Here is a 22,311-nt window from a genome sequence, read left to right as displayed (position 1 = left end):
TCCCTATATATAAAACTGAACCTCGTGAAGAATATAATTAATCGAGATTAACCTGCCAAATTGCCAGTTAATCTAGACATTTTCCTCCTCATCCTCCGTCTCTTTCCTTACTAGTTCGTACCGATTCCGCGTAAAAGTGACTTATTGTAAAAGCACTTTCTTTATATCCGTCAGCACAGTGACTTAAACACACAGATAAAGTAGTTGACATCAAATATCTTTATAGCATCCATGCACACAAACCCTATCACAGAAATATCTAATATTTTCAACATTCAACCCCCAAACCAAAGTCCAAAAAGTGACCGGCCTCTTGTTAATTATCTGAACACCTTTGCCACTTGCTTCTTATCTCTCCTTTGGTGGTCTTCTACGACCCAGCTTTTCAACCCATAAAGTAATTGCTCTACTGATATCTAGTAAAGTACCCAAAACACCCCAAAATAATGGATCATCGATCATCTATCATGGTAATCTTTTTCAGAGAGTTTTAATGAAATACTTTTAGTACTGTTTATTTTTAACAAAAAATTATATTTTTACATTTTCTTAGTACAATTTACTATGCATTTATTTATAATTTTTTATTAAAATTAAATTTTTTTTAAACATTTCGTTAGTTTTCTTCACTTTTTAGTGTCACATCAATGTGATGGAAATTGGGGTCGGATGTTAAAGAGTTAAGACAAGATTAAAAAAGTGACGTCGTGACACTGAAGTTTATAATGCGGTGTGGAAGATATGAGTTAGAGAAGTAAGAATACTTTGGAATTATGATGTACTTTGACGAAGGGTTCAGTGAATATATAAAGATGAAATACCGTTTTAGGAAAGTTGCAACTTCCCCCAAGATATAATCATTCATATATTTTGAATTAATTAATTAATTAACTAAATAAATAATTATATAATTTACTTTGATAAATAATTAACTTATTTTCCCTTTGGTTATGTGTCTATGGATACACCAGTGTTAAAGTGTACATTCACATATAATTACACACATTGTAAAAATTATGTTATCATAATCATATTCCAATTAAATCTTAGATTTGCGTCTAAAACTACTTCGTTTCAAATGTAATTACCCAAAGCATTAACCTTAAACTTGAATCGTAGATTTTATTTCTATTGCAAATGTAATTTGGATAAGAAATGCAACTAAGTAAAAATCAAGAGGGTAATAGACCCAAAAATTGTCCGATAGTTTCTCAAATCATGCATGAACATCACCTATGTGTAAAGCAAAATGAGCAAGATGATAAGTAACACTTTTAACGAGTTGAGCCAAACCGAATATTACTCTGCTCGAATTTAACTTTTTTAACTTTTTTGAGTTCAAATTGATTTGGCTTGCTTCTTATTAGAGTATATGCTGTTCAATTCTCCCAAACACATGGTATAAAGTTATGTTAATCATCATCAAGTAAATTATTTTAAGTACAATTTTGGTTCCTACAAACAAAGAAGTACCCTTTTGGTTTTTGCTTTTGTCTATACTCCCTTTTAGGGTTTTTTTTTTTTTTTTTTCCCTCCAAAAAGCAGACCAGCTAATGGCTTCATAACGGTAGTTCATCATCTTTAGACTCGAAAAGCTCACAAAGACATTTTAACTTCTCCAGGGCACTATAGTGTGATTCACTAGCGTCCAGAATCGAACCCTCGAACGTTCTGTGTGAAATATAGATCTGAAATTTGTCCCAACTAGTTTACTACTCCGTGATTGTTACTTTTTAGTTATTTTGATTTGCAACATTATTTTTTAATACCACATTAATTATTTGAGATAACTATCTAAATAAACTAATATTTGGTTGAGATTGCTATCTAAATATTTAATATTTGGTTAAGTGTAACGTACGCAGTGTTCCAAAAATTAATTTAATTAAGTATATGCATCTGCTCTGTCAAATTTAAATTTTGGACACCAAAATACTCGTTTTTATGGTGAACATTTTATTTTATTTTATTTTTTTTAATTCAATTTTCTCAAAACCACCAGGGTAAAATTGTAACATCACCCCAAAATGGTTAGGGGACAAACAAATTAAACTCCTAAACAAAATTAAGCAAATCTACCCACCCACTAATCACATCCAGATCGTTACAATCTATTTACACAATTACCCATCTTATTTCCCAAACTACCCCTACTCCGGAATTGCACTCAACTCCGCCGCAAACCGTCCTTTTCCACCACTATCCCTCCGCCTCCTCGACCCCCCACTGGCCACCACTCTCCGGCGATCCTTCACCTCCACGCCGGAAAATATCTGTGGAGACACCGAATTCCGGCGACATCCACATTTTTCGCCGCCACTCTTCATAAGCGCGGAGCTGGCTTTTACGGCCAATGCGGCCATCTCTTCCGCTTGCAGCGGGTGCTTGAGCCAGCTGAGCGGCAAGGCAAAGTAGAGCTGTCCAGGCTGGAGCACCTCGTTATCACTGACGGGCTGAAGGACGTCGTCGAAGTCCATCTCGTCGGAGTTGCAGATGAAGCAAGTGGGGTTCTTTTGGAGCACGTAGGAAACCTTTACCGGGTACGGGTATTCTTGTAAATTTCCGTCCTGTAGAATCAGCTTGGCGGTGGCCACTTGGGTGGACCCGGACGAGCTGCAAATACCCATTTGGGTCGAATTCGGATCGTTGGAAAATGGCGGAGAATTTGAGGTGTATTTTTAGAGAGGGAAATTAGAGAGACAGCACGAGAAATTCGGAGGAGGGAGAAGCACGGAGGGTGTAGAGAAGAAAGAGAGTGAATATATAGAGAGAGGAAGGGGTGGTGGGCCCTCGTAATTTGAACCAGGATGCCACTTAGGATATTTGTCGTTTAGCTCAGCCTTGTTTTATTGGATCAGTGGGCAGAGGGCCTTGGCCACAGCCAGGCTGTAAGTTGGTGGTGGTGACAGGTTGTAATCGATTTTCTGAGAGTTTTTTTTTTTTGTTTTGTTTTTGTTTTTGTTTTTTTTTTTTTGTCAAATATTTTCTGAGAGTTTGGAATTGGGATCAACTTGCGGTTAAAGCACCTGCCGCCACCCACTCCGGCTTTTAGTCTTGGCTTTTGGGGTTATTTACGAGGAAGAGAATTTTAACATATATGACTTACTGGTTAATTTTATATCTTAAATCGACCATTGTTATTCGAACTCGAGAAGTTAATTTTGCGATTTGTGCATTTGGTGAGGATTATGGGGAAGAAGTTTGACGTTTATTGGAGGTAACTCATTTCAGGATTTTTTTGTTGGTGATTGCAAGCTATGAATGAATGGGTGCGTTCTTTCTTTTGTGGGGTTTTTTCAATGGTTTGAGGGATTCACAATCATGTTTTTATGTCATTGCAGAGTCTTCGTGTGATGGTATGATAGTTACCTTGTGTGTCTTGACAATGTTATGTTTGACTCGTAGGGCTTAGGCTTTGTGAGTTTATCTTTCCTATGATCGAGGAATCATACACTGAAGAGTTTATTTTGTATTGCGTTGTGGTTTTGTTGTCTGTTCGCTTAGCAAAGGACTATAGGAACATCTTCGAGATTCTCGTACCAAGGCTTCTTGCCGAATGAGCGTCGTCTTTTACAAGTTCATCATCAACATATGGTGCAAGGTTTTATCTTCGTAAGAATTACCTTTTCGTTTGGTTAGATGGGTTTATGTGGAGTAAGTTTTAATTTTCTTTCTGTTGCGTTTATAAACATAAAATTGCATTAAGAAAGTGTGATGTTCTTTGTTTTATTTGATCAATGAAAGACTTATCACTTCTAAAAAAAAAAAAAAAAAAGGAATTGGGATCCTTAGATAAATTGCCCTCTTGGTTGTATAAAATTACAAGGGTAGGGACTAGGGTTGGTCATGAGATTAGCACAGTTTCTATAAGTAGAGAGTGATGTCAAAGGATGCTTGTAAAAAGGGGGAGAACTGCTAAACTTGGCAAGCCATTTCATGGATAATGGGATTATGGGAATGGGAGACCCACCTAACCATGATTATGATCATGATCATGATGGTACTACTATTATATATCAACCCCTTTTTTCTGGGGGTACTAATATTAATATATGGTTCCAATTATATTTTCCACTTCCCCCTTGTGTTTGTTGTGAGAGATTTATTTATTATATATTTTGTTTGTTTTCTGAATATAATGGGTCCACCAATTGTTTTTATAACTAATTAATTAGTATTTAATCTCAATTTTTATCATGATTAATCATGAAACAGATAGAATTTTGCTTTTTAAAGAATAAAATGCAGAGAGTATTACAATCATGGATTTTATTTGCTATGGAATTAAAACCAGAACACAGAAATGTGAAAACCATTAACCATTGGAAGAAGGCAAATATCAAAAAAGAATGTTTAAAAGCAAATCCTGGAAGCCACTCAGTACTATTGCCTGGTGAATAGACTCAGTACTATTGTTTGGTGCTATTCATTTTCACTTGTAAGTGAGAGGTCTTAAGTTCGAATCTCGTGGATGGCGAATTCGATACCAAATTAGGCTGCCTATTGTGTGGCTTAGCCGAACTCCCCCTCCTCCTAATGTGAAATATATCGTTGTACCAAAAAGGAAAAAAAAAAGTAAAAAAAAAGGCAAATCCTGGAATAATTTGGACTTACCAAAGATGTTAGGAACTTAGCCTTCCTTAGCCTTGAAGGTTTTGGTCACTTATGCTTAAACTTTGGGGGTTTTTAGATGTTAGATTAGACTTTGAGAGGTGTATGGCCCTATATATGCTAACGTGCTACTTTTGGATGGATTCCACTAGGTAAAAGGAACTTTGAGTACTTTTTTGAATGGAAGAAAAAGTCACAAGATGCTTCTCCTTACAAAGTTACCCCTGCAAACAACACAGAAAAGTTGAAAAAAAAAAAAAAAACCATGCAGATATTTGTGAAGATAAGTATTAGGGTGAATATAAGAACTACGTGTGTTTTTTTTTTTTTCTTTTTTGACATATCTTACGTATACTAATATACTAATATGAAAATGACAAATATTTAATACGATAAAAAATATTTTTCTTCGTCTATAAGTGTAAAGTTTTATGTCTGCCTAATTCCATAGATAATACGTTTGGCTCATTAACCCTAGAAACGCAAACATAAAACCAGAAGTAAGAAGGGTCCGAATTTTTTATTCTAATTGCGACCCCCAAAAAACCAAACGAAATCTGTCATATACAATTCACATTGCTAAAACTCCAATTGTTGGACAGAGATTTTTCACATGCATGAAAGGGTTCATGTCACTCCAGCATCTCCACTCCCCAGACAAAATCTGCAGGGGAATTGTAATTTATGGGGGACAAGGATACTTTCTAGATTCTTTTTGTAGGGATTCAAAGATCAATCAATCTTGTTCATTCATTATAGATCGTGTGGTCAATTTTTTTAGATACTAATTATATTCAATTTAAAATTTAAAATTTAAAATAATTTCTAATCATACAATGTACGATAAACGAATAAAATTAATTGATCATCCGAATTCTTACAAATAAGATCAGAAGGAGATCCTATTCCATTTAGGGGGGAGAGAGATGGGGTCTTTTCCCAGAGACAACAAAATGACTGAATAATTGGTGACCAGGAGAGAGTGGGTGGCTGATGAACTTGCAACGTTTTCTTTGCACCGTGGCACTTTGCAGGCACATTGTTCAAAATTTGGCCCAACTCCAAGGGCAGAGAAAATTCCAACAAACAAAAAAGAAGAAAAATATAAAATTGGAATGCATGAACGAGAGAAATGGAAACGTGGCAGGGTGCGGGAGGAGGTGGTGCGTCGCTGCAATGCATGAGAGAAGGCACGTGGAAAAGAGTAGCCATGAAAACTGCAACAAGCAAGCTATAACTAATAAGTAGATAATATAATGACGTTAAAATGGTACATACAATATATATGTGTGTATATATATATATACCTTTTAATTTAAGAGATCTCCATTTAAAAAAAAAAAAATAAGAATATCATCTTGATCGTTAGATTTGGTTTTAATGAAATTCTATGGTTAAGATTAAATCACAGACTACAGAATCTCAACCATAAAATTTTTATTAAAGTCAAATCTAACGATCGAGAGGATATCTCTATTTTTTTTTTTTTTTTTTTTTTATGAAAAATGGATTTCTTTCCCTTCATATATATATATATATATTGCAAGGCAATGAATCAAGTATCCGACAAAACAAGCGGTGGCGTAAGCTGACGTGAGTTTGCTGGTTTGATCCCCGACTGCGCCTGCAATCTGCATGCTCACCCATGCATCCCGGCGCAATGCAGCCCTCCTTTCGTTCAACTTAAATAAGCTTCCAAAGTCCGCCGCCCTTTCCTGCTTCCCCGGCGACTCTTATCATCCTGCAATCCACAAACCTCCTCTCTTTTAACTACAATTCTTGTATATGTTTATTAGTGTTGTTGTGCCACTATCACTTAATTACCATCACTACGTATGTATGATAACTAGAATGTTGTCTTGTAATTATTATCTTTCTTCTTACGTTGTTAGATTATGAATCTAAAAATTATATACACATCATAATAAAATTAGATAATTAAATAATTTAACAACATAACATGTTAAATTCAACGACAATATGTCATCAACATCCCCTTTATTGATTCTAAAATATTCATTGAGTAGACTTTTATTTGAATGTGTATATCCATATAAATACTACGACAATACAATATTATCATTCATCGAATTGGTGAATCTAAATTGTTCATAAGTTTGAAGATTATTTCAATAGTTTGCATGGAAGTAAATAATTCAATTTTACATACATAATTTAACAGCATAGCATGTCAAATCCTGCATCAACATACATTATCATCAATTAAGCATGTTATATGAATCCATTGGCATTGAATTTCATGGACATTGTTACATCAATACTTTGACTTAAGGAATGTAATTGTAAAAATTTTCACATTTTGGATATTTAGAGGGTTAAACTTCAAAGTGTGGTTGGAGGAGAGAGTTGAGTTTTTAAATTTGCTTGTATGACAAATGATATAAAGACATCCAAATCCACACTTAATTTCAACACATTCTTAAACAAAAGAAAAGAAAACAGGAAATCCAGGATTTCTTCCATTTTGGCATGCATACTCAAGTTCTATTGGAAGAGAGAGAGAGAGAGAAAATGATCACCAATTATGGATCCTGCACCTACTGGCAAATAAATGAAATAATATATTGATTTTTTTAGCCAAAATAGTATCTGAGAATCTTCGGTTTGGTTCCTAATGATGAAAATTGATTGAAGTGAACCATGTATTTGTCTATCGTAAATCATTTTAGTCATTTTATTAAATTTTCTGTCAGCAAGGGGCTCAAACCCTGACAATACCACACAGGCAATGGAGTTCGTGGATTGTGATGGTCTTTGTTAATTCTTTTTTACACATGTTAATATGTCTTATATTTTAGAACAAAGAGCTACCCACTTGGCCCCCTTGTATGCTTAATTAAATTTAATAAACCCAAAACCGCTAAAACCCCATAGTTTGTCAGAAAGATTACTAACTAATTGTTCGGGTTTTGATTATAATTATTATAATTATCAACCTCACTTTATGGGCCTTAATTATTAAAATGTCCCACATCAATTCCCTAAACCTTCTTTCCTTGAAGCTTCTTAGCGTTCTTCTGCACCCCTCCAAGTTGCCCACCAAAATAGTCATGCATGTATCCCTCTTAAAATAAGCGCTTCAATCATGCACTTTTTGACCCCAAAAATTATGTCTAACACCCAATGCCCTTTGTGCTTTTTAATCATTTAGTTAATTTATTTAAAAAGAAACAATCTTTTGTGTTTTTAATCATTTGTCATTAAAAAGCTTAATTATTTTGACAAATGACCTTTTCTGTTCCCTTCTCACCACCCTCTCCCTCTCAAATCTTTGCTGGCCCTTTTGTCTGTATATGAGCCCATCTTGGAAATATATGTTGTTTTGGGCGCTGCTTTCATTTGGGCTAAGGCCTAGATGTATATATAAAATGAAAACTAATGAAAACGACTTCAAAGTTTTGAGTTTTAATAATAAAGACAAAATAAAAGGTAAAATGAATAGTACCAGGTTTGACTTTTTAATGTAAAAATGTGGTTTTTCGTTAAAGTGAACAGTACCGTGAGTTTTTTGTTAAAACTCCCATATATAAATACAAGTACTCTTTACGTAAGACATTCGTTCTTTATTAATGAAAGAACACACTACGATGTTACCAACACATTACCGACTCCCCATTCTCTAACCTGTGCTTCATGGCCGGATTATATATAAAGAAACAATATATTCAGATTCAGGATCAATTTTCTAATAAGAAATTATTGTTTTGAATGAGTTATGAGATTTGCATTCTTTTATTTCTGGCTTGGACTTTATTTTCTTTTGTTTAGTAAATTAATTGAATTTTGAAGCAGAGATGTTGGCAACACAAACAATGAACCCCACCAACCGGATAAAAGCAAATCCTACTCAATTATGTGTGGATTATGAATTCAGACAAAACCCTGGAAAAGAATCCGATCTAACTAATACTTAAACCCTAGATGTTAGATTTGAACATTTTTAAAGGTTGGACAACATATCGCTTTAGCATTATTTTTATCAGTGCAGATTGCAGAAAGTTGATAAAAAAAAGTAGGGCAAGGTCATTACCATGAAGGTACTTGATCCAGAGCACTTTATCCATGCATGGCTGTCAGGCCCCACCTCTCCTTAGCTCCTTAAGATTTGGAAAGACTCGAGCTTTGGTCAAATTGGTTCTGCAATCTGCATAACCAAAGAATACAAAGAATGCAGTACGAAATAATTGAACAAATTTTCAACAAATACAAAGAATTTTTGTCCTCTACTCGTCCTATGAATTCGACAGGACGATTGAGATCATTAAAAATATAGAAGAAATGAGATACCTTGGATTGGATGTGGCTTTCCTTCTTCTTTCCTTGCAAGATTGGATCTTGGGTTTTGTCCTTTTTGTTGAACTGCAGCAAAAGGATTGGATAATGCCCTTTAATCCAAAAATATTTCAGTAAATCACTAAATCTACCTACAATCGGATAGCATAAAAATGAGCAAAATATTACTGTTAATACTTCATTGTATTCCCTACATTCGATTCAATGAAACTTGTATGGAAGTTTCAGTTGTTCCCATACGTACATATATATGCCTATTAGCTGCAGTTTGACATGAAGTTCTGAAGACATGAAAAGGAAAACAGATTATTATTCTCAAGAAAAAAAATACAGAAAGAAGTTGCCATAGCTGGTTAAAAACGAAAACAAGGTGACCTGCATGTTCGGTGTGCATCCTTGATCCTTCCAAGTTTCACTACTCCCTAACAGTTCGTACAGTAGTATTTTTTAAGGATTTTCATTGTATTTTTTACAATTTTCGAACTCACCAAGTAACCTATTAGCAACGACCATGATGCATCAGTCGGTATTAGGTTCTTTCTGCATGGTTGACATGCTCTCAAACTAGATAGAAGTCTAAATCCAGGTGCTCAAGCTCTGTTTCGTACACTTAATCAACGCCCTGAAAGGAAGAAACCTTTTTGTAGAAGATATTTCTACTTGCTCCGTGGTCAAAAGGTGTATATCCTACTTCAAGTTGCAGTAAAATTTCATGTTAGCTATAATTTCAATGATGATCATATGCTGTATATCCTACTTAGATCAACTAGAATTTCAATGATACTTTTAGTTTCATATTATCAGTTGCAAGTTACTTTCTTGGCACTTTTGCCTTTCACACACTCAACTTTAGAACTCAAAGGAGTAAGTTTCCAGTTCTATTGCCTAAGACCTTGTCAAAGTAAGTAACCAAAAATTAGATCAACACTTGTAACGTCGGTCAGGCGGTGCTAATGACTTGACATTTAAACAAACCTTTATCTTGAATTCTAAAAGCATGGTTATTTTTAATTAAGGTGAGTTTCTCCCGACTGGGTTTGGTATGGAAAACAGAAGCAGGCATTGGCTTCTTGCAAGTCACTTCATATAAAAACAATTAAAAGTATAAATAATTATCAGAGTGTAACGGTTCTAACTTACAGATAAAGTAGAACTATGATTCTTCAATATCCAAAATCGCACTTGGAGCATACCCAGTAGGCCTCAGATGATCTGTTAATTGATCAAGCATCGAGTATATACTGCTTGAAGTTTCATGTCTCTTGTCATCAACCGTAAATTCATAAACACGGCCATCAATTTCAATCGAGCTCACTGCTCTACTCTTCATGGATCTGCCGTCTTTTATTAGTTTCCTGATGTTCTTAACATCCTCCCATCTGTGCGCTTCCCCAAATATGTTTGCTAGAAGTACATAAAGCCCAGAACCATGCAGTTCCAACTCCAACAGCTGCTTTAGAATCAGCTTTCCCAATTCCACATTTCCATGGATCCTACAAGCACCAAGTAAAGCACCCCAAATGACAACATCAGGCTTCATTGGCATTCCTCTTACCAGCCTCATTGCTCCTTCTAAAAGTCCCGCTCGCCCCAGCAGATCTACCATGCAAGCATAGTGCTCAATTTCAGGTGATATTCTGTAAGTAGACTTCATTTTTTCAAAGTAATGTCTCCCTAAGTCTAGAAGACCACCGTGACTGCAAGCAGAAAGCAGTCCGATGAAGGTGATTTCATCCGGCCAGATTCCACCTGCTTGCATCTGTTCGAATATCCTGATTGATTCTGATCCGCGACCGTGCAATGCAAGGGCCCCGATAATGATGTTCCATGATACTACATTCTTTTCTGGTATCAGAACAAAGATGTCCATGGTAAATTCAACAGCACCGCATTTTGCATACATGTCCATAAGGGAATTAAAAAGAGTTACACTGGGTGCAATATTGCTGTTGCAAATGTAATTATGGGTTTTCCTTCCAATGACCAAATCGCCAATTTGACTGCAGGCTGAAAGGACGGAAACCAAGGTAGCCTCATCAGGCACCACACTGGAATTAAGCATTTTCTGGAATAGATCCAAAGCCACCCTGCACTGGCCTTCCCGGACATAATATGAGATCAGTGAATTCCAAGAAACCACATTTTTATGTGGCATCTGGTTGAAAAACTCCTGGGCAAATTCAATGAGCCCATGTTTAGTGTATGCTCTAACCATTGACGTCCAGGAAACCACATTTTTGTGGGTCATTTGATCAAAAATTGTTCGTGCCATGTGCAAATGCCCACACTTGGCATACATATCCAGAAGAGCATTTCTCACAATTTGGTCAATTTCAATCCCACTAACCTCAATAAAACGATGCACATATCTTCCCAATTCCAAATCACAAGCTTGTGAACAAACAGAGAGTAAATTAACCAAAGTAAACTTATCAGGCTCAACGCCCAAATCTCTCATCTCCCTAAACAACAACAGAGCCTCCTTGCACGAACCCATTCTAGCATAGCCACCGATCATTGAATTCCATGAAACCAGACTCCTCTCAGACATATCATCAAACACATTCTGAGCACACCGGATCAACCCACGAACACTATAGACAGCTATAAGGGCATTTTGCACGCAAACTTGAGACCCAATTCCTAGTTTAATAGCCTGGCCATGAACAGCCACGGCTTCCCAATACGCGGACTGTCCCACGCAAACCTTGAGCACAAAGGGCAACGTGAACTCGTTCGGTGAAAGACCTGAACCAACCATTTGGCAGTAGAGTGAAAAAGCCTTAAATGGGTCATCACTATTTGAGTAACCCCTTATAAGACTATTGTACATAAACTTATTTGGTTCAGGAATTTGGTCGAACACAAGCTGGGCGTAGTGGAGATTTCTGGGATCGGAGACGGAGCAGAATGATATGAGTTTTCCGAGCGTGAGGTTTTCGTTTGTGAGGCTGTGGAGAATGATTTGGGCGTGGAGCTGTTTGAGTTCTCTCATGGAGGAGCATTGCTCAAGGAGAAGGTGCAGGGTTTGGTGAGTGGAGTTTTTGAATTTGTGGGCGAAATTGGTGGGCTTTGAAGGGAGAGTGGGGTGTAGAGAGTGAAAGAAGCGGGAAGCAACGGTCGGATTTTTGGGAGTGAAGAACATGGCCGTTGGAATTTTGGGTTGGAGGTAAATGTAACGGTATTATGAATTACAAAGATACCTTGTTTTTTGTTTGGGTTGAAAAATATCATGTTGCAAAAACAACTAGCCTTTAATTTGTATGGAAGATCTCCAAACTCACATGATTAAATTTGATATCTAATTATTATAACCGAATCATTGTGCAAGCTTAATTTGAATCCTTCTTCACTAAAATGAATATCGCCTAAAAAACAAAGCCATATTATTAATTTTTATTTGAATGTACGATTTAAATTGAGAGTCTAATAACCAAACATATTAAATATAAAGAAAGTGCAACCCACAATGGTGCCATTCATAATGTTAGTGTTATATGTTCTAAACCAAATGACCCATATGTAAACTTGTTGAATTATCAGAGCGACGAGCTAAAGGTCCACTTCCAACAACATCAATATTGTCCCCAACTTGATAATTACCACCTACATAATTCGTCCGGTGTGAGATTTTATTACAAAAGGCATCGGTATTAGTTAGAGTGGAGTTATGATATTTAAACTCTTCTTTTCACAGAAATACAGTCCATGTGGGATATTTCAACACGCCCCTTCACATAAAACCCAATTAGTGGGTCACACATAGAAGATCCACAAATCAGCAACCACGTAGAGCCAAGATAACTCACCCTACACATGGGGCCAAGGGACCCACCATCATGGAGTATATTTCAATATGCCCCCTCATGTGAGACCCAATTAGTGGGTCACACGTAGAAGATTCACACATCGGCAACCATATAGAGCTAAGAGAACTCACCCTACAGGCGGGACCAAGGGACCCACTATCTTGGAGTATATTTCAACACACCCCTTCACATGGAATCAATTAGTGGGTCACACGTAGGACGTGAAGTCAAGGGAAATCACCCTACACGCGAGGCCAAGGGACCCACCATCATTGTCCTTGGCTCTGATACCATGAAAAATTATCAGAAAGACGAGCCAAAGAAGGCTTCGGTATTGTCCCCAACTTGTTAATTACCACCTGCACAGTCCGCCAGGTGTAGGGATTTATCACAAAAAAGGCTTCAGTATTAGTTGGAGTAGAGTTGGGTATTTAAACCCTTATTTTATGGGATATTTCAACAAAAGCTTCTTGCAAATATGGTTACAGGTGTCACTTGCATTTACAAGTGACTAGAAAAACTTATTCTTTCTTCATAAAATACAACTCAACAAAACAACTTTGTAATATACATTTCTCTAAGCTTCATCTCAGAACGACTCTATTTGTATCTCCTAAAAGTTTCTGCATATGACAGGATTGTTTCAATCTCGGCGGAGCTCATTTTCTGTATACGACAACAGCCGGCAAGACCTTTACAAAGAAGGAAGAAGCCAAAGATTGAATAGAGAGGAACCTAGTGAAAGAAACCAAGAAAGGAAAGCCATCGCAGCAGATAACTGATATCTAGTGCATAACTTGGCGGGGCAGTAGGATCTACCAAGATAAAGTAGGAGATTTGTGGTACTAGCCGTCGAGCAAGCTGCTGCGAGTGAGAGATACGACAACGCCTGTGATGAAACAAACATAATATATTCTTAAGTTGGGAAAACGAAGAATTTGTTCTTAATGAGATAAATAAGTTTATAGACAAAAACACATACCAAGTCTCCTAAAATAATTACTGTAGTTATTCTTGGTCGACGAGGCAAACATCTAAAGAAGACAGAGTAGACATCAACGATCACCAACGTCATGCTCCACGGAACTACCAAACCCATTACCGTCACCAAATAGCTGCAACGCCAACACAAGCAATGGTAAGAGTTACTACTATATATTACTGAAAGAGTTCTCGTTGAGCATTTTCATCTCCTTCATTTTGCAAACGTGAAATAACCGAGACAACATAAATCTGATAATGGTTATAATGGACAATTCAAATAGCACCATAGAATCATTTCAGTTTACAGATTAGCACATGAAGAAACAAACGTTGCAGGAAAAGTGACTTGAATTCATTAGGTTTTAGAAGTTGAAAAGTTCTTAACTGTTAAAATTTCTAGCTCTTCACCAGAAGACTTTTAGAGATGGCAATATTTTACAGGTTCGAGAAGACACACCAATAAGGCCAAGTTCAGGGTGAGGTTATTGATTGGAAGTACATTTGGAGCAATGGAAGCAACACATACAGGTGAACACAGTAGACTTCTTTGGACATATCATTAGAGCATAAATTCTTAAAGACTAAGTCAATGACCAGCAAAAACAGACGTGCAAAATTAGCTTTGTGAGAAAAAGGAAAAAAAGTCAACTAAGAGCAGATGATACCACAATGTTCTGCAATGAGAGTTTACAGTCTTTTCATTTCCATGAGAGTTTACACTATAATGTTTGAAGGCTGAAAGATTTTGCTTCCAATTCTCTGTTCAAGAGTTTTTTGTTTCGAATCAAGATTCACATCTTACGGGCCATAAAACCAGTTAATTCTATCAAGAAGCAGTTTTGATGCTCTACAATGTTCTAATGACTTCAAAGCTGCTAAAAACTAGAACTAACATAATCTCTAGGTTTGATTCAAACAAACATACAAAGTAAACCTTCCCATCGACATAGAAAATTCGATAGTGAATTACAGAGTCCTAAACAGTTCATTCTCTACAAAAATTCCAACATATTTAGTTGCTCAATTAGGAGAAACTTAGAAACAATAGCATATACTGAAGATTCTTCATCAGTAAGCCCAACTATATATTATTATAATCTTTTGCATGTATAGAATATGTTAAATTTTAACCAGTTCAATCTCCATATGATCTTTACAGAAACACAGTTTCCAGTTCTTAACAAAGCCAAAAGTCAATATCCAGCCCAAGAAATCACAACAGAATTGCCATCAAATTCAGAAACAGAGACATGGGTATTGAACAACAAGTCAAAATCACAAAAGGGTCGGATGAAATTCAACTAAGAAACTCCAAATTCGAAGAATTCGAAAGTACCAGAAAGCGGTGTAGCTGTAGAACTCGACGTCCAAGCACATGAAGAGAAGGGAGGCAGTGGAGAAGATGGTCTGCCCGAATCGCAGAGCCAAGCTGGCGCTGGTTCCCAACGACCCCGGCAGTTCATCCATGTTTGCAATTGCATGCAGCACCAGCAACAAGAACTCCTCATGGTAAACGAAATTCAAGAACAATTCTTCTCAGCCACATGACCAAATAATTGTGACGAAAGTGGAGTTCCAAATAATTGTGGGGAAATATGGGAACTGGGTTTTGAAGGGGGAGAGGAGGACTTGCTCTGGTGGGAAGAATGGTAATGGGAATGTGAATCGTTGTGGTGAATTGTGAAGGAAAAGGAGTGTTTGGGAGAAAAGAAAAGAAAAGTGAGAGGGACGTAAAGGGTACGCAGTTTTGGTGGGTTTTTGGCGTTGGCTTTGGCATCTTCTCCTTCATTTGGGCATAAGTAGTTTAATGTTCTTTTCCGGCAGGTAGGGCGTGTGGCATCTTGTCCTCCATTTCATCCCACTTCATTTATTATTATTATTATTATAAGCGAATTTTATATTTTTATTTACTTAGGGTTTAATCCTAAATAAGTTTAAAAAAGTTTAATCATCGAGAGTGACTATATGACATAGATATACAATCATAGTGGCGTTCGTACGCCAATGAAATAAAAACATATGTAAATTTTATCTATATATTCGTATTTCATTGGCACGCCATGATGTATCAGTAACTTCTCAATCATTAGAGCAAAACCCAAAAATTATTAGGTGGATAAAAATAGTGTTTTTTTTTCCTTCTCTTTATTTATTTATTTTTTTCCCCCAATAAGGTTCTTTGAATCAAAGCATCTAAAGTAAGGGAATTGACCTTAAATTTGCTATTATATGTCTTTGTTTTATTTTGCATGATTAATTGACAAGTGTATTTTAATACATGTTGGATACAAAAGAACCAAAAAGTAGTACAAAGCTCAAATGAAACTTGACAAACTTCATTTCTCACTTAACATGTATTTAATCTTCATGAACACAATCCAATTGGTTTATGACTTTACTGTCATTTACAAGTGAAAGAAGACGATAAGTCAAATATAATTAGATTTCAAACTTAACATTGATATTATACATCTTTATCATTCATGTAAGTCAAAATTTAACCCTCTACTTATGAGCGACAAAAAAAATATTACTAAACTGTTTTTTTTTTTTAATTTAGTTTTTCTTCTCTATTATTTTTAAAGTCTACATGAATCTAGCTTTGTCAACATGTTATCTTTTTACCCAAACCACATCATTTTACTAGTAATATTATAAAAATTGAGACGAAAACAACGTCCATTGAAAAATTAATATTTAATTAAATGTTTGTTGCTTTTGATTTAAGATAATCTAATATATAATAATTTCCCAAATATCATGGTTCAATGGTCTCTTTCATAGAGGGTTTAAATATTATTTCATATATGAATATAATATAATTACTTTCAAGTTTTGCCATACAAAACACAGAGAATTATAATCACTCATTTTTTTTTTCTTTTAAAAGTTTGACAATCATGAAGAGAATACTACCAAATGCATGCCGCTCAGTCCAAATGTCAAATTTGTGTGGCTCACCAACCATATAAAAGGACATGAGAAAGCAATTAGCGTAAAAAGATCATGTCGATGGCCATAATTTATTCTAATCAGTATCGCTCGTTACTTTTTCTCTGCAAATCGCTGTCTGGCGCATCTATAAAAGAAACAGTTTTTGCGCACGTCAAATTTTGACGTATAATGATTTACCGTCAAAGAAGTTTGACTCCTTAAAAGATAATATACAAGAAAGATAATACATACAAGATAATAGGCATGATAATATACAAGAAGATAATGATCTGAGTGATCTCAGTGCTTGTTGTTCAGTTGGGATACAAAGAGAGTTGAGCAACACCTTTTTAATTTATAGCAAAATCTGAAACCCAGAATCACCATTAATACATAGAGGAAAACGAAACTAATCAAGCTGAGCATACCAAACTCCCTGGATTTTGACATCCTTGGGAGTCTTGGCTCCCAAGTCAGTGTCGGATGGCTGAAGGCTCTCGAACACCCCAATCAACTCACCAGTCTCAGGCTTGGTCTTTGTCACACTCAGTGTTATCTTCCCCTTCGATGCTGCTGTATTCTTGGTGTTCTCCTTTGCCAGCTCCTCCTCGTCTCCTCTGCCTCCTGCCGGCAGTGCGACCGCATTGTCATAACCAGTGGATCCTCCTCTTCCCTTGGGGTCCAAGAAAGAGGATCCACGGTATGATGGTACTAGAAACTCTCCTGTGAAGTTTTCGGGCTTGCCAGAGGCTACCAGCTGCTTGATGGTAAAGAGGAAGGGCACGCGCTCGCCTCCCGGGAGCTGGACTGTCACTGCAGCGTAGTCAATGCCGTCTTTCTCTTCGAACTTGATGGTGCCATCTGGAGCAACTTCGAAAGGTCCTTCGATCTCATCAAGGGTGTAGGTTAGGCGGGTCATGAGCTTGGTGTTTTGGAACTCTGGTGGAGCGTTCTTGCTCACACTCTCTGCCTTAACAGTGAAGGATGTTGGCTCTAGGCAGAACTTCTTGGCAGTGTACTTGCCGGGTTTGAAGGCAAATGCTTCGGATCCTCCGTCGATGGTTGGGCATTGGTTAGCAGTTCCTGTTCCCTTCACTTCCAAGTAGGTCTTGCTCTGGATTTCATCGAAGGTCAACCTCTTTGGAGCTCCCTCTGCACCTGCTCCCTGAAACACAAAGTGTTGGCCAAGAATGACCAAATGTCAATCTTGCTTAATAATAAAAAGGAATCCGATGATCACGTTACCTAAGTTGTTGTCAAACTGTCAAACTAAATTGAAATAGTGATATTTATATCCATACTATATAAAATCAAGTGATGCTGCATTATGTTTGATAGGTTTTCAATCCCAATTATTAGATGAGCATAGGTACATATGATATGCGATTCAGATTGTGATCCAAACAACATAACATGTCATACATCTAAAACGAATATTACTCACGTCTGGTGAGACGATCCAATTCTAACAAATTAATGGAGAACATGTCGATATTGCCACAGAGTTGCGTATTCAACTAGTCCAAACTTACCGCCTAACTATAGTTCATATTAACGAGTAAATACTACTAGTAAACATAAATTCACAAAAGTTCAAATGCAAACAACTTAGTCATTGTTCTACTTCTACACCACAATTTCAATCACATGAAGCAAGAAACTAAGGAGTGAAATGGAGTGAAATGGAGTTAGCATGTCATACCGAAACGACGAGAGCGGAAGTAGCAAGAGCAAATCCAGCAATCTTGGATGCATCAAGGCACTTGTGAGCTAAGTCCTTGAGATCAGATTGCAAAGAGCAAGTGAGCCTAGCAGAAGCAGATGGCTCCAAGCCAAAGGCCTTGGAGATACTCTGAGAGGACCTCAGTTGCACACTGGTCCTCGCCGACATGCCGACCTTGGTCGGCTGCATGAGCGTAGCAGCTGCTTGGAGGGAGGCTGCCATGGTTGTGTTCACTATTTTTTTGTGATCTCTCACACAATAATTTGAGTATTTGGAAGCGTTTTTGTGTGGCAAATGGGGAGTTAGTTGGTGGGAGTAAGATAAAACGGATAGGATAAGGCTTGCTGTGATTGGTGGTATGAAGGTAGAGGGTTTGGATGTGTTGGAAGCCAAGTGGCAAGTTTTTCATTTGGGATAAAGATACTAGTGGTCAGACAAGCAAGTTCATATATCATTGGCCTCCTACTCCACAGGTTCCAAACTTCAACGTTTTATTTGTCTACATTAGGCTTAGTACGTGGTTACTTATCCAGAATGACAATATAAAATGTAGGAGTGTCGCTCTAATTTTTGACGTATTTAACGTTTACTAACACATAATGAATGAAAAAATTAGAAGATTTTACGTTAAAAATTTTTGTTTCACTCTCAATTTCAATTAGGTATCATTATCTAAGATCTATTCTGTAGATAGACAATTAGATATTAACATCTAGGGTTTGAATCATGTTCAAGTGGAAGGAATATACAAGTTCTCATCAACATAATTAACGGCAAAACACAATTTTCTGGGAGAATTAGGTCTGTCATCCAAGATATCAACCACCTCAAGGGTGAAGTTTTCACTACTATCGTTCATGCATATATTTAGATTTAGGATTTAGGTAGTTGATGCAGTAACTACATTAGGACAACATTATCGTCATAATAGTATTTGGTTTTCAAAATTTCTTAGTAAACTTTAAAGATACATGTACTGTGTGCGATCAATAAATATCCTTCAAGGATTATCGCTGTAACTTCAGCTTGTTCCCAAAAACAAGAAGATACTATTAGAGACTCTAAAACAATTCAATCAATGAAGGGGAATGTGACATTAATCCAATTAAAACCCCCAAAAGAAAAGAAGAGCATAGAAGTTTCGAACCTGCCACCTTAAAACAATTCGCTCTCTCGAATGTCGGGCTTAAAAACCGAAAATCGTAAAAACTAAATTGGCCCATGCAGGTCTCGAACCTGCGACCTTCGCGTTATTAGCACGACGCTCTAACCAGCTGAGCTAATAGGCCATCTTGTTCAACTTTCTGAATTATTCATATTAGACGAAAGAGTACCTAAACAGATATTGAGATACAGAACTTAATGGTACAAAGAAATAGTATTTTAGAAAAAGAATCACCAACAGGGTTTCGTGGTGTAGTTGGTTATCACGTCAGTCTAACACACTGAAGGTCTCCGGTTCGAACCCGGGCGAAGCCATGTTCATGATTTTTTTTTTTTTTTTTTTTTCTTCTGTTCTTTTGAGGTGTGGTCTGCTGTGTGAGTAATATATAATTTCTTCTCCATTTTTTTGATAATATGCAGGGAATTGTTTAAATTTCCGACATTCAAAAGAATGGATATTTCAGTTTTTGCTCAATTTCTAAAGATCAATCAAGGCATCCTATCCTTTCAGTGCCCCTTGTCATTGTCATCATTCCAATTCAACTTATGCTATGGAAATCCATCAAAATTTGCCATAACATGTCATATTTCAGCTTAAATTCCAGGAGTTCAAGATCATTCGCAGCTTAATGTTTCATTCAAGCATTTTGTCAGACAGATGATACACACCAAGAGTCGGAGGACATCAAAATTGCCCTAATAACACTTGACCTTTTGGTGGATCCGCCACTGCAACTATATCAATCAACTCCTCATATTCCACAAGATTTTCCCCTAATGGAGAAAACCACTTTCAAAATTTCAAGGCTCGCAGATTTCTGAGGTCACAGGGATCCAATCTATATTTTAGATACTTTAGAGCGATCAGTTGTTCCAAATATGGATTGTGGCACTCTTTCAACACCTTCAATTATTTCCAAAAGGTTTCGTATTTATTGGTAAAATCACTTGTCATAAGTTTGAGTTATTCAAGATTTCTGAAGTCCATAGTTAAATATAAAGGAGGATTCTTTACCTTCATATTCTCATCTTTTTTTTTCATATTGTTTTTTGTCTTATTATCTCTAAAAAAAAAATCAATATAAGATGTTACCGTGGTTTAACCGTGAACGTTCAAATAAGAAGGCATAGAAAAGTAAAGAGATTAGGAGGGTAAAGAATCTTCCTTCGTTAAATATCGGCAAAATCCTTTTATTTTCAGAATTCATAGCAATACCAAACCCAATTACTGCATTAATTTTGTATTTTGTGGCAATTAAATGCTGCTAATGCGAATTCATGGCAATACTAAACCTAATTACTGCATTAATTCTGCATTCATCCTCCAGATTTGGTATTGTTTCGGGGAAATTAAGAAATTAAACAAGAAAAAACAGACAAAAAATTGAGAGATGATAGAGAAGCTCAATAGTGCTTGAAACAAAATCATGGGTGCTCCATCAATGAACACTAGACTTGTAGATTGAGTTTTATCATCATTGCAACCTCATCACCCTTCTCTCTCAAATGCTTAAATAGAGTTATCTCCCTCCTAATCTCTCTCTTTCCGTCCCCTTTTATTTAAACAATTACGATTACATCACGTTTACATCTTATTTTAAATTTTTATATAAAAAATAAAACAAAAAGAAAAATATGAGAAAAGAAAATAAAAAATATCTATAATAGTAGGAGAGAGAATTCTATTCCAACACCAACTCAAAATTAAAATAGAATTACAAACTAAAAACAATTTTCACCCAATTTTGAAAAAAAAAAGATCAAAACCTTACATAAAATTAAATTAAAATGTGAGTAGCAGGCATTCAGTATGAGTAGGAGGTAATTAATTCATCAAGAATAAATCAGATAAATACACATCATCACCATGCCTGTTTTTTCAAAAACGAAAAAAATAAAAACACCAAGAAATCAACCACAACCCAGATAAATTCAGAAGGGAACGCCGAATGGATCATCCACACACATGTCTACTCTCAAAAGCCCAACCAAACAAATTAATAAAATCCCAGAAAAATTAGCAACAGAAAAAAAGATGGAAAAAATGGTAATTGGGTGTTCATCTCTCAGACAAATGCCTCGTTTTGTCGTCACGATTTTATATATGAATGGATCGGACTCGTCATCGTTGTTGATCATCATTGAGAAAAACCCCAAATAACAAATTAAAAAATAAATAAATAAATAAAGATTTCAGAAGGAAGAAACCAACCAAAAAAGAAAGGAAGATTTTTTTTTGAGAAAAACGGAACAAACAATCGACAGAAGAATAAAAAACAGAATGATTAACCTAATGAGAAATGACCATGAAGAAGCGGAAAGGAGAAGGAAGAAAACGGGACTGCCATTTCGACTGCTGGCAATGGGTCTCCGTGAACCAGTTCTTGTGCTGTTTTTATAGGGCTCAATTAGGGTTAGGGTTTTGGGTTTTCGGTGTTGGGGGGTTTTACGAATCGGCCATCATTTCGGCTGAATAGAGCGCAGTCATAGCCCATGGGCCCTGGTTTTGATATGAGGACACTTGGGCTTTGCTTTGTCCGAACATGAGGACTTTGGACTTTGGGCTTCACTCGCGTGATGTGGTTCGGCTTAAATATCGACGAGGTGGAGTTCACACGTTATTGCATGAAGATATAGACATGTTTGGAAGTTCTTTTTAATATAAAAAAGCGTTTTTAGATCACTAAAAGTATTTCTAATCATGTTAGGTAAAGAAATTTAAAAGTTCTTTTGGGTTCTAAAACACACTTAAAATGATTGTTAACAAATGGT

General features: G+C 36.3%; 4 protein-coding genes and 4 non-coding genes across 15 annotated transcripts; 1 reads left to right on the top strand and 7 right to left on the bottom strand.

Moving 5' to 3' along the window:
• Window positions 1-1,939: 1,939 nt before the first annotated feature.
• On the bottom strand, window positions 1,940-2,743 carry LOC137748208 (uncharacterized). The gene has a single exon (XM_068488320.2). It carries the CDS (start codon window positions 2,625-2,627, stop codon window positions 2,151-2,153), a length of 477 nt encoding a protein of 158 aa, XP_068344421.2. The 5' UTR covers window positions 2,628-2,743; the 3' UTR covers window positions 1,940-2,150.
• Window positions 2,744-6,152: 3,409 nt separating this feature from the next.
• LOC137749061 (pentatricopeptide repeat-containing protein At2g22410, mitochondrial-like) lies at window positions 6,153-12,188 on the bottom strand. 7 transcript variants are annotated; one of them, XR_015956789.1, is made up of 5 exons: window positions 10,066-12,188; window positions 9,301-9,615; window positions 9,094-9,206; window positions 8,920-8,991; window positions 8,714-8,776 (listed from the first exon to the last, which is right to left on the bottom strand). XR_015956789.1 is itself a non-coding variant. In XM_068489244.2 (2 exons), exon 1 carries the CDS (start codon window positions 12,068-12,070, stop codon window positions 10,079-10,081), a length of 1,992 nt encoding a protein of 663 aa, XP_068345345.2. In that variant the 5' UTR covers window positions 12,071-12,188; the 3' UTR covers window positions 9,220-9,615; window positions 10,066-10,078. The 7 variants fall into 7 exon arrangements, 1 of the variants encoding a protein (XP_068345345.2); XR_015956792.1 differs by having other exon boundaries at window positions 8,727-8,776; window positions 9,120-9,206; XR_015956781.1 differs by lacking the exons at window positions 9,094-9,206; window positions 9,301-9,615 and adding an exon at window positions 6,153-6,352 and having other exon boundaries at window positions 8,663-8,776; window positions 10,119-12,188.
• Window positions 12,189-13,142: 954 nt separating this feature from the next.
• LOC137748849 (CASP-like protein ARALYDRAFT_485429) lies at window positions 13,143-15,501 on the bottom strand. 2 transcript variants are annotated; one of them, XM_068489038.2, is made up of 4 exons: window positions 15,055-15,501; window positions 13,717-13,849; window positions 13,554-13,623; window positions 13,143-13,426 (listed from the first exon to the last, which is right to left on the bottom strand). In XM_068489038.2, exons 1-4 carry the CDS (start codon window positions 15,183-15,185, stop codon window positions 13,335-13,337), a joined length of 426 nt encoding a protein of 141 aa, XP_068345139.2. In that variant the 5' UTR covers window positions 15,186-15,501; the 3' UTR covers window positions 13,143-13,334. The 2 variants fall into 2 exon arrangements, with proteins under 2 accessions (XP_068345139.2, XP_068345138.2); XM_068489037.2 differs by having other exon boundaries at window positions 13,143-13,623; window positions 15,055-15,499.
• Window positions 15,502-16,901: 1,400 nt separating this feature from the next.
• Window positions 16,902-18,797, bottom strand: LOC137748280 (oxygen-evolving enhancer protein 1, chloroplastic). The gene is made up of 2 exons (XM_068488408.2): window positions 18,355-18,797; window positions 16,902-17,817 (listed from the first exon to the last, which is right to left on the bottom strand). The coding sequence occupies exons 1-2, from the start codon at window positions 18,595-18,597 to the stop codon at window positions 17,062-17,064; spliced, it is 999 nt and encodes a 332-aa protein (XP_068344509.2). The 5' UTR covers window positions 18,598-18,797; the 3' UTR covers window positions 16,902-17,061.
• Window positions 18,798-19,590: 793 nt separating this feature from the next.
• On the bottom strand, window positions 19,591-19,664 carry TRNAI-AAU (transfer RNA isoleucine (anticodon AAU)). The gene has a single exon. It is a non-coding gene; the product is annotated as a tRNA-Ile (tRNA).
• A 116-nt stretch (window positions 19,665-19,780) lies between these two features.
• On the top strand, window positions 19,781-19,854 carry TRNAV-AAC (transfer RNA valine (anticodon AAC)). Its single transcript has one exon. It is a non-coding gene; the product is annotated as a tRNA-Val (tRNA).
• A 1,490-nt stretch (window positions 19,855-21,344) lies between these two features.
• LOC137749108 (small nucleolar RNA Z105) lies at window positions 21,345-21,413 on the bottom strand. The gene has a single exon (XR_011070178.2). It is a non-coding gene; the product is annotated as a small nucleolar RNA Z105 (small nucleolar RNA).
• Window positions 21,414-21,600: 187 nt separating this feature from the next.
• On the bottom strand, window positions 21,601-21,686 carry LOC137749117 (small nucleolar RNA SNOR75). Its single transcript, XR_011070186.2, has one exon. It is a non-coding gene; the product is annotated as a small nucleolar RNA SNOR75 (small nucleolar RNA).
• Window positions 21,687-22,311: the final 625 nt, after the last annotated feature.

The sequence above is a fragment of the Pyrus communis genome, chromosome 2 (assembly GCF_041283825.1).
Source record: "Pyrus communis isolate YQ-2024b chromosome 2, ASM4128382v1, whole genome shotgun sequence".
NCBI lineage: Eukaryota > Viridiplantae > Streptophyta > Magnoliopsida > Rosales > Rosaceae > Pyrus > Pyrus communis.
Note: the sequence above shows the minus strand (reverse complement) of the source record. Positions and strands in the feature narration are given on the sequence as shown.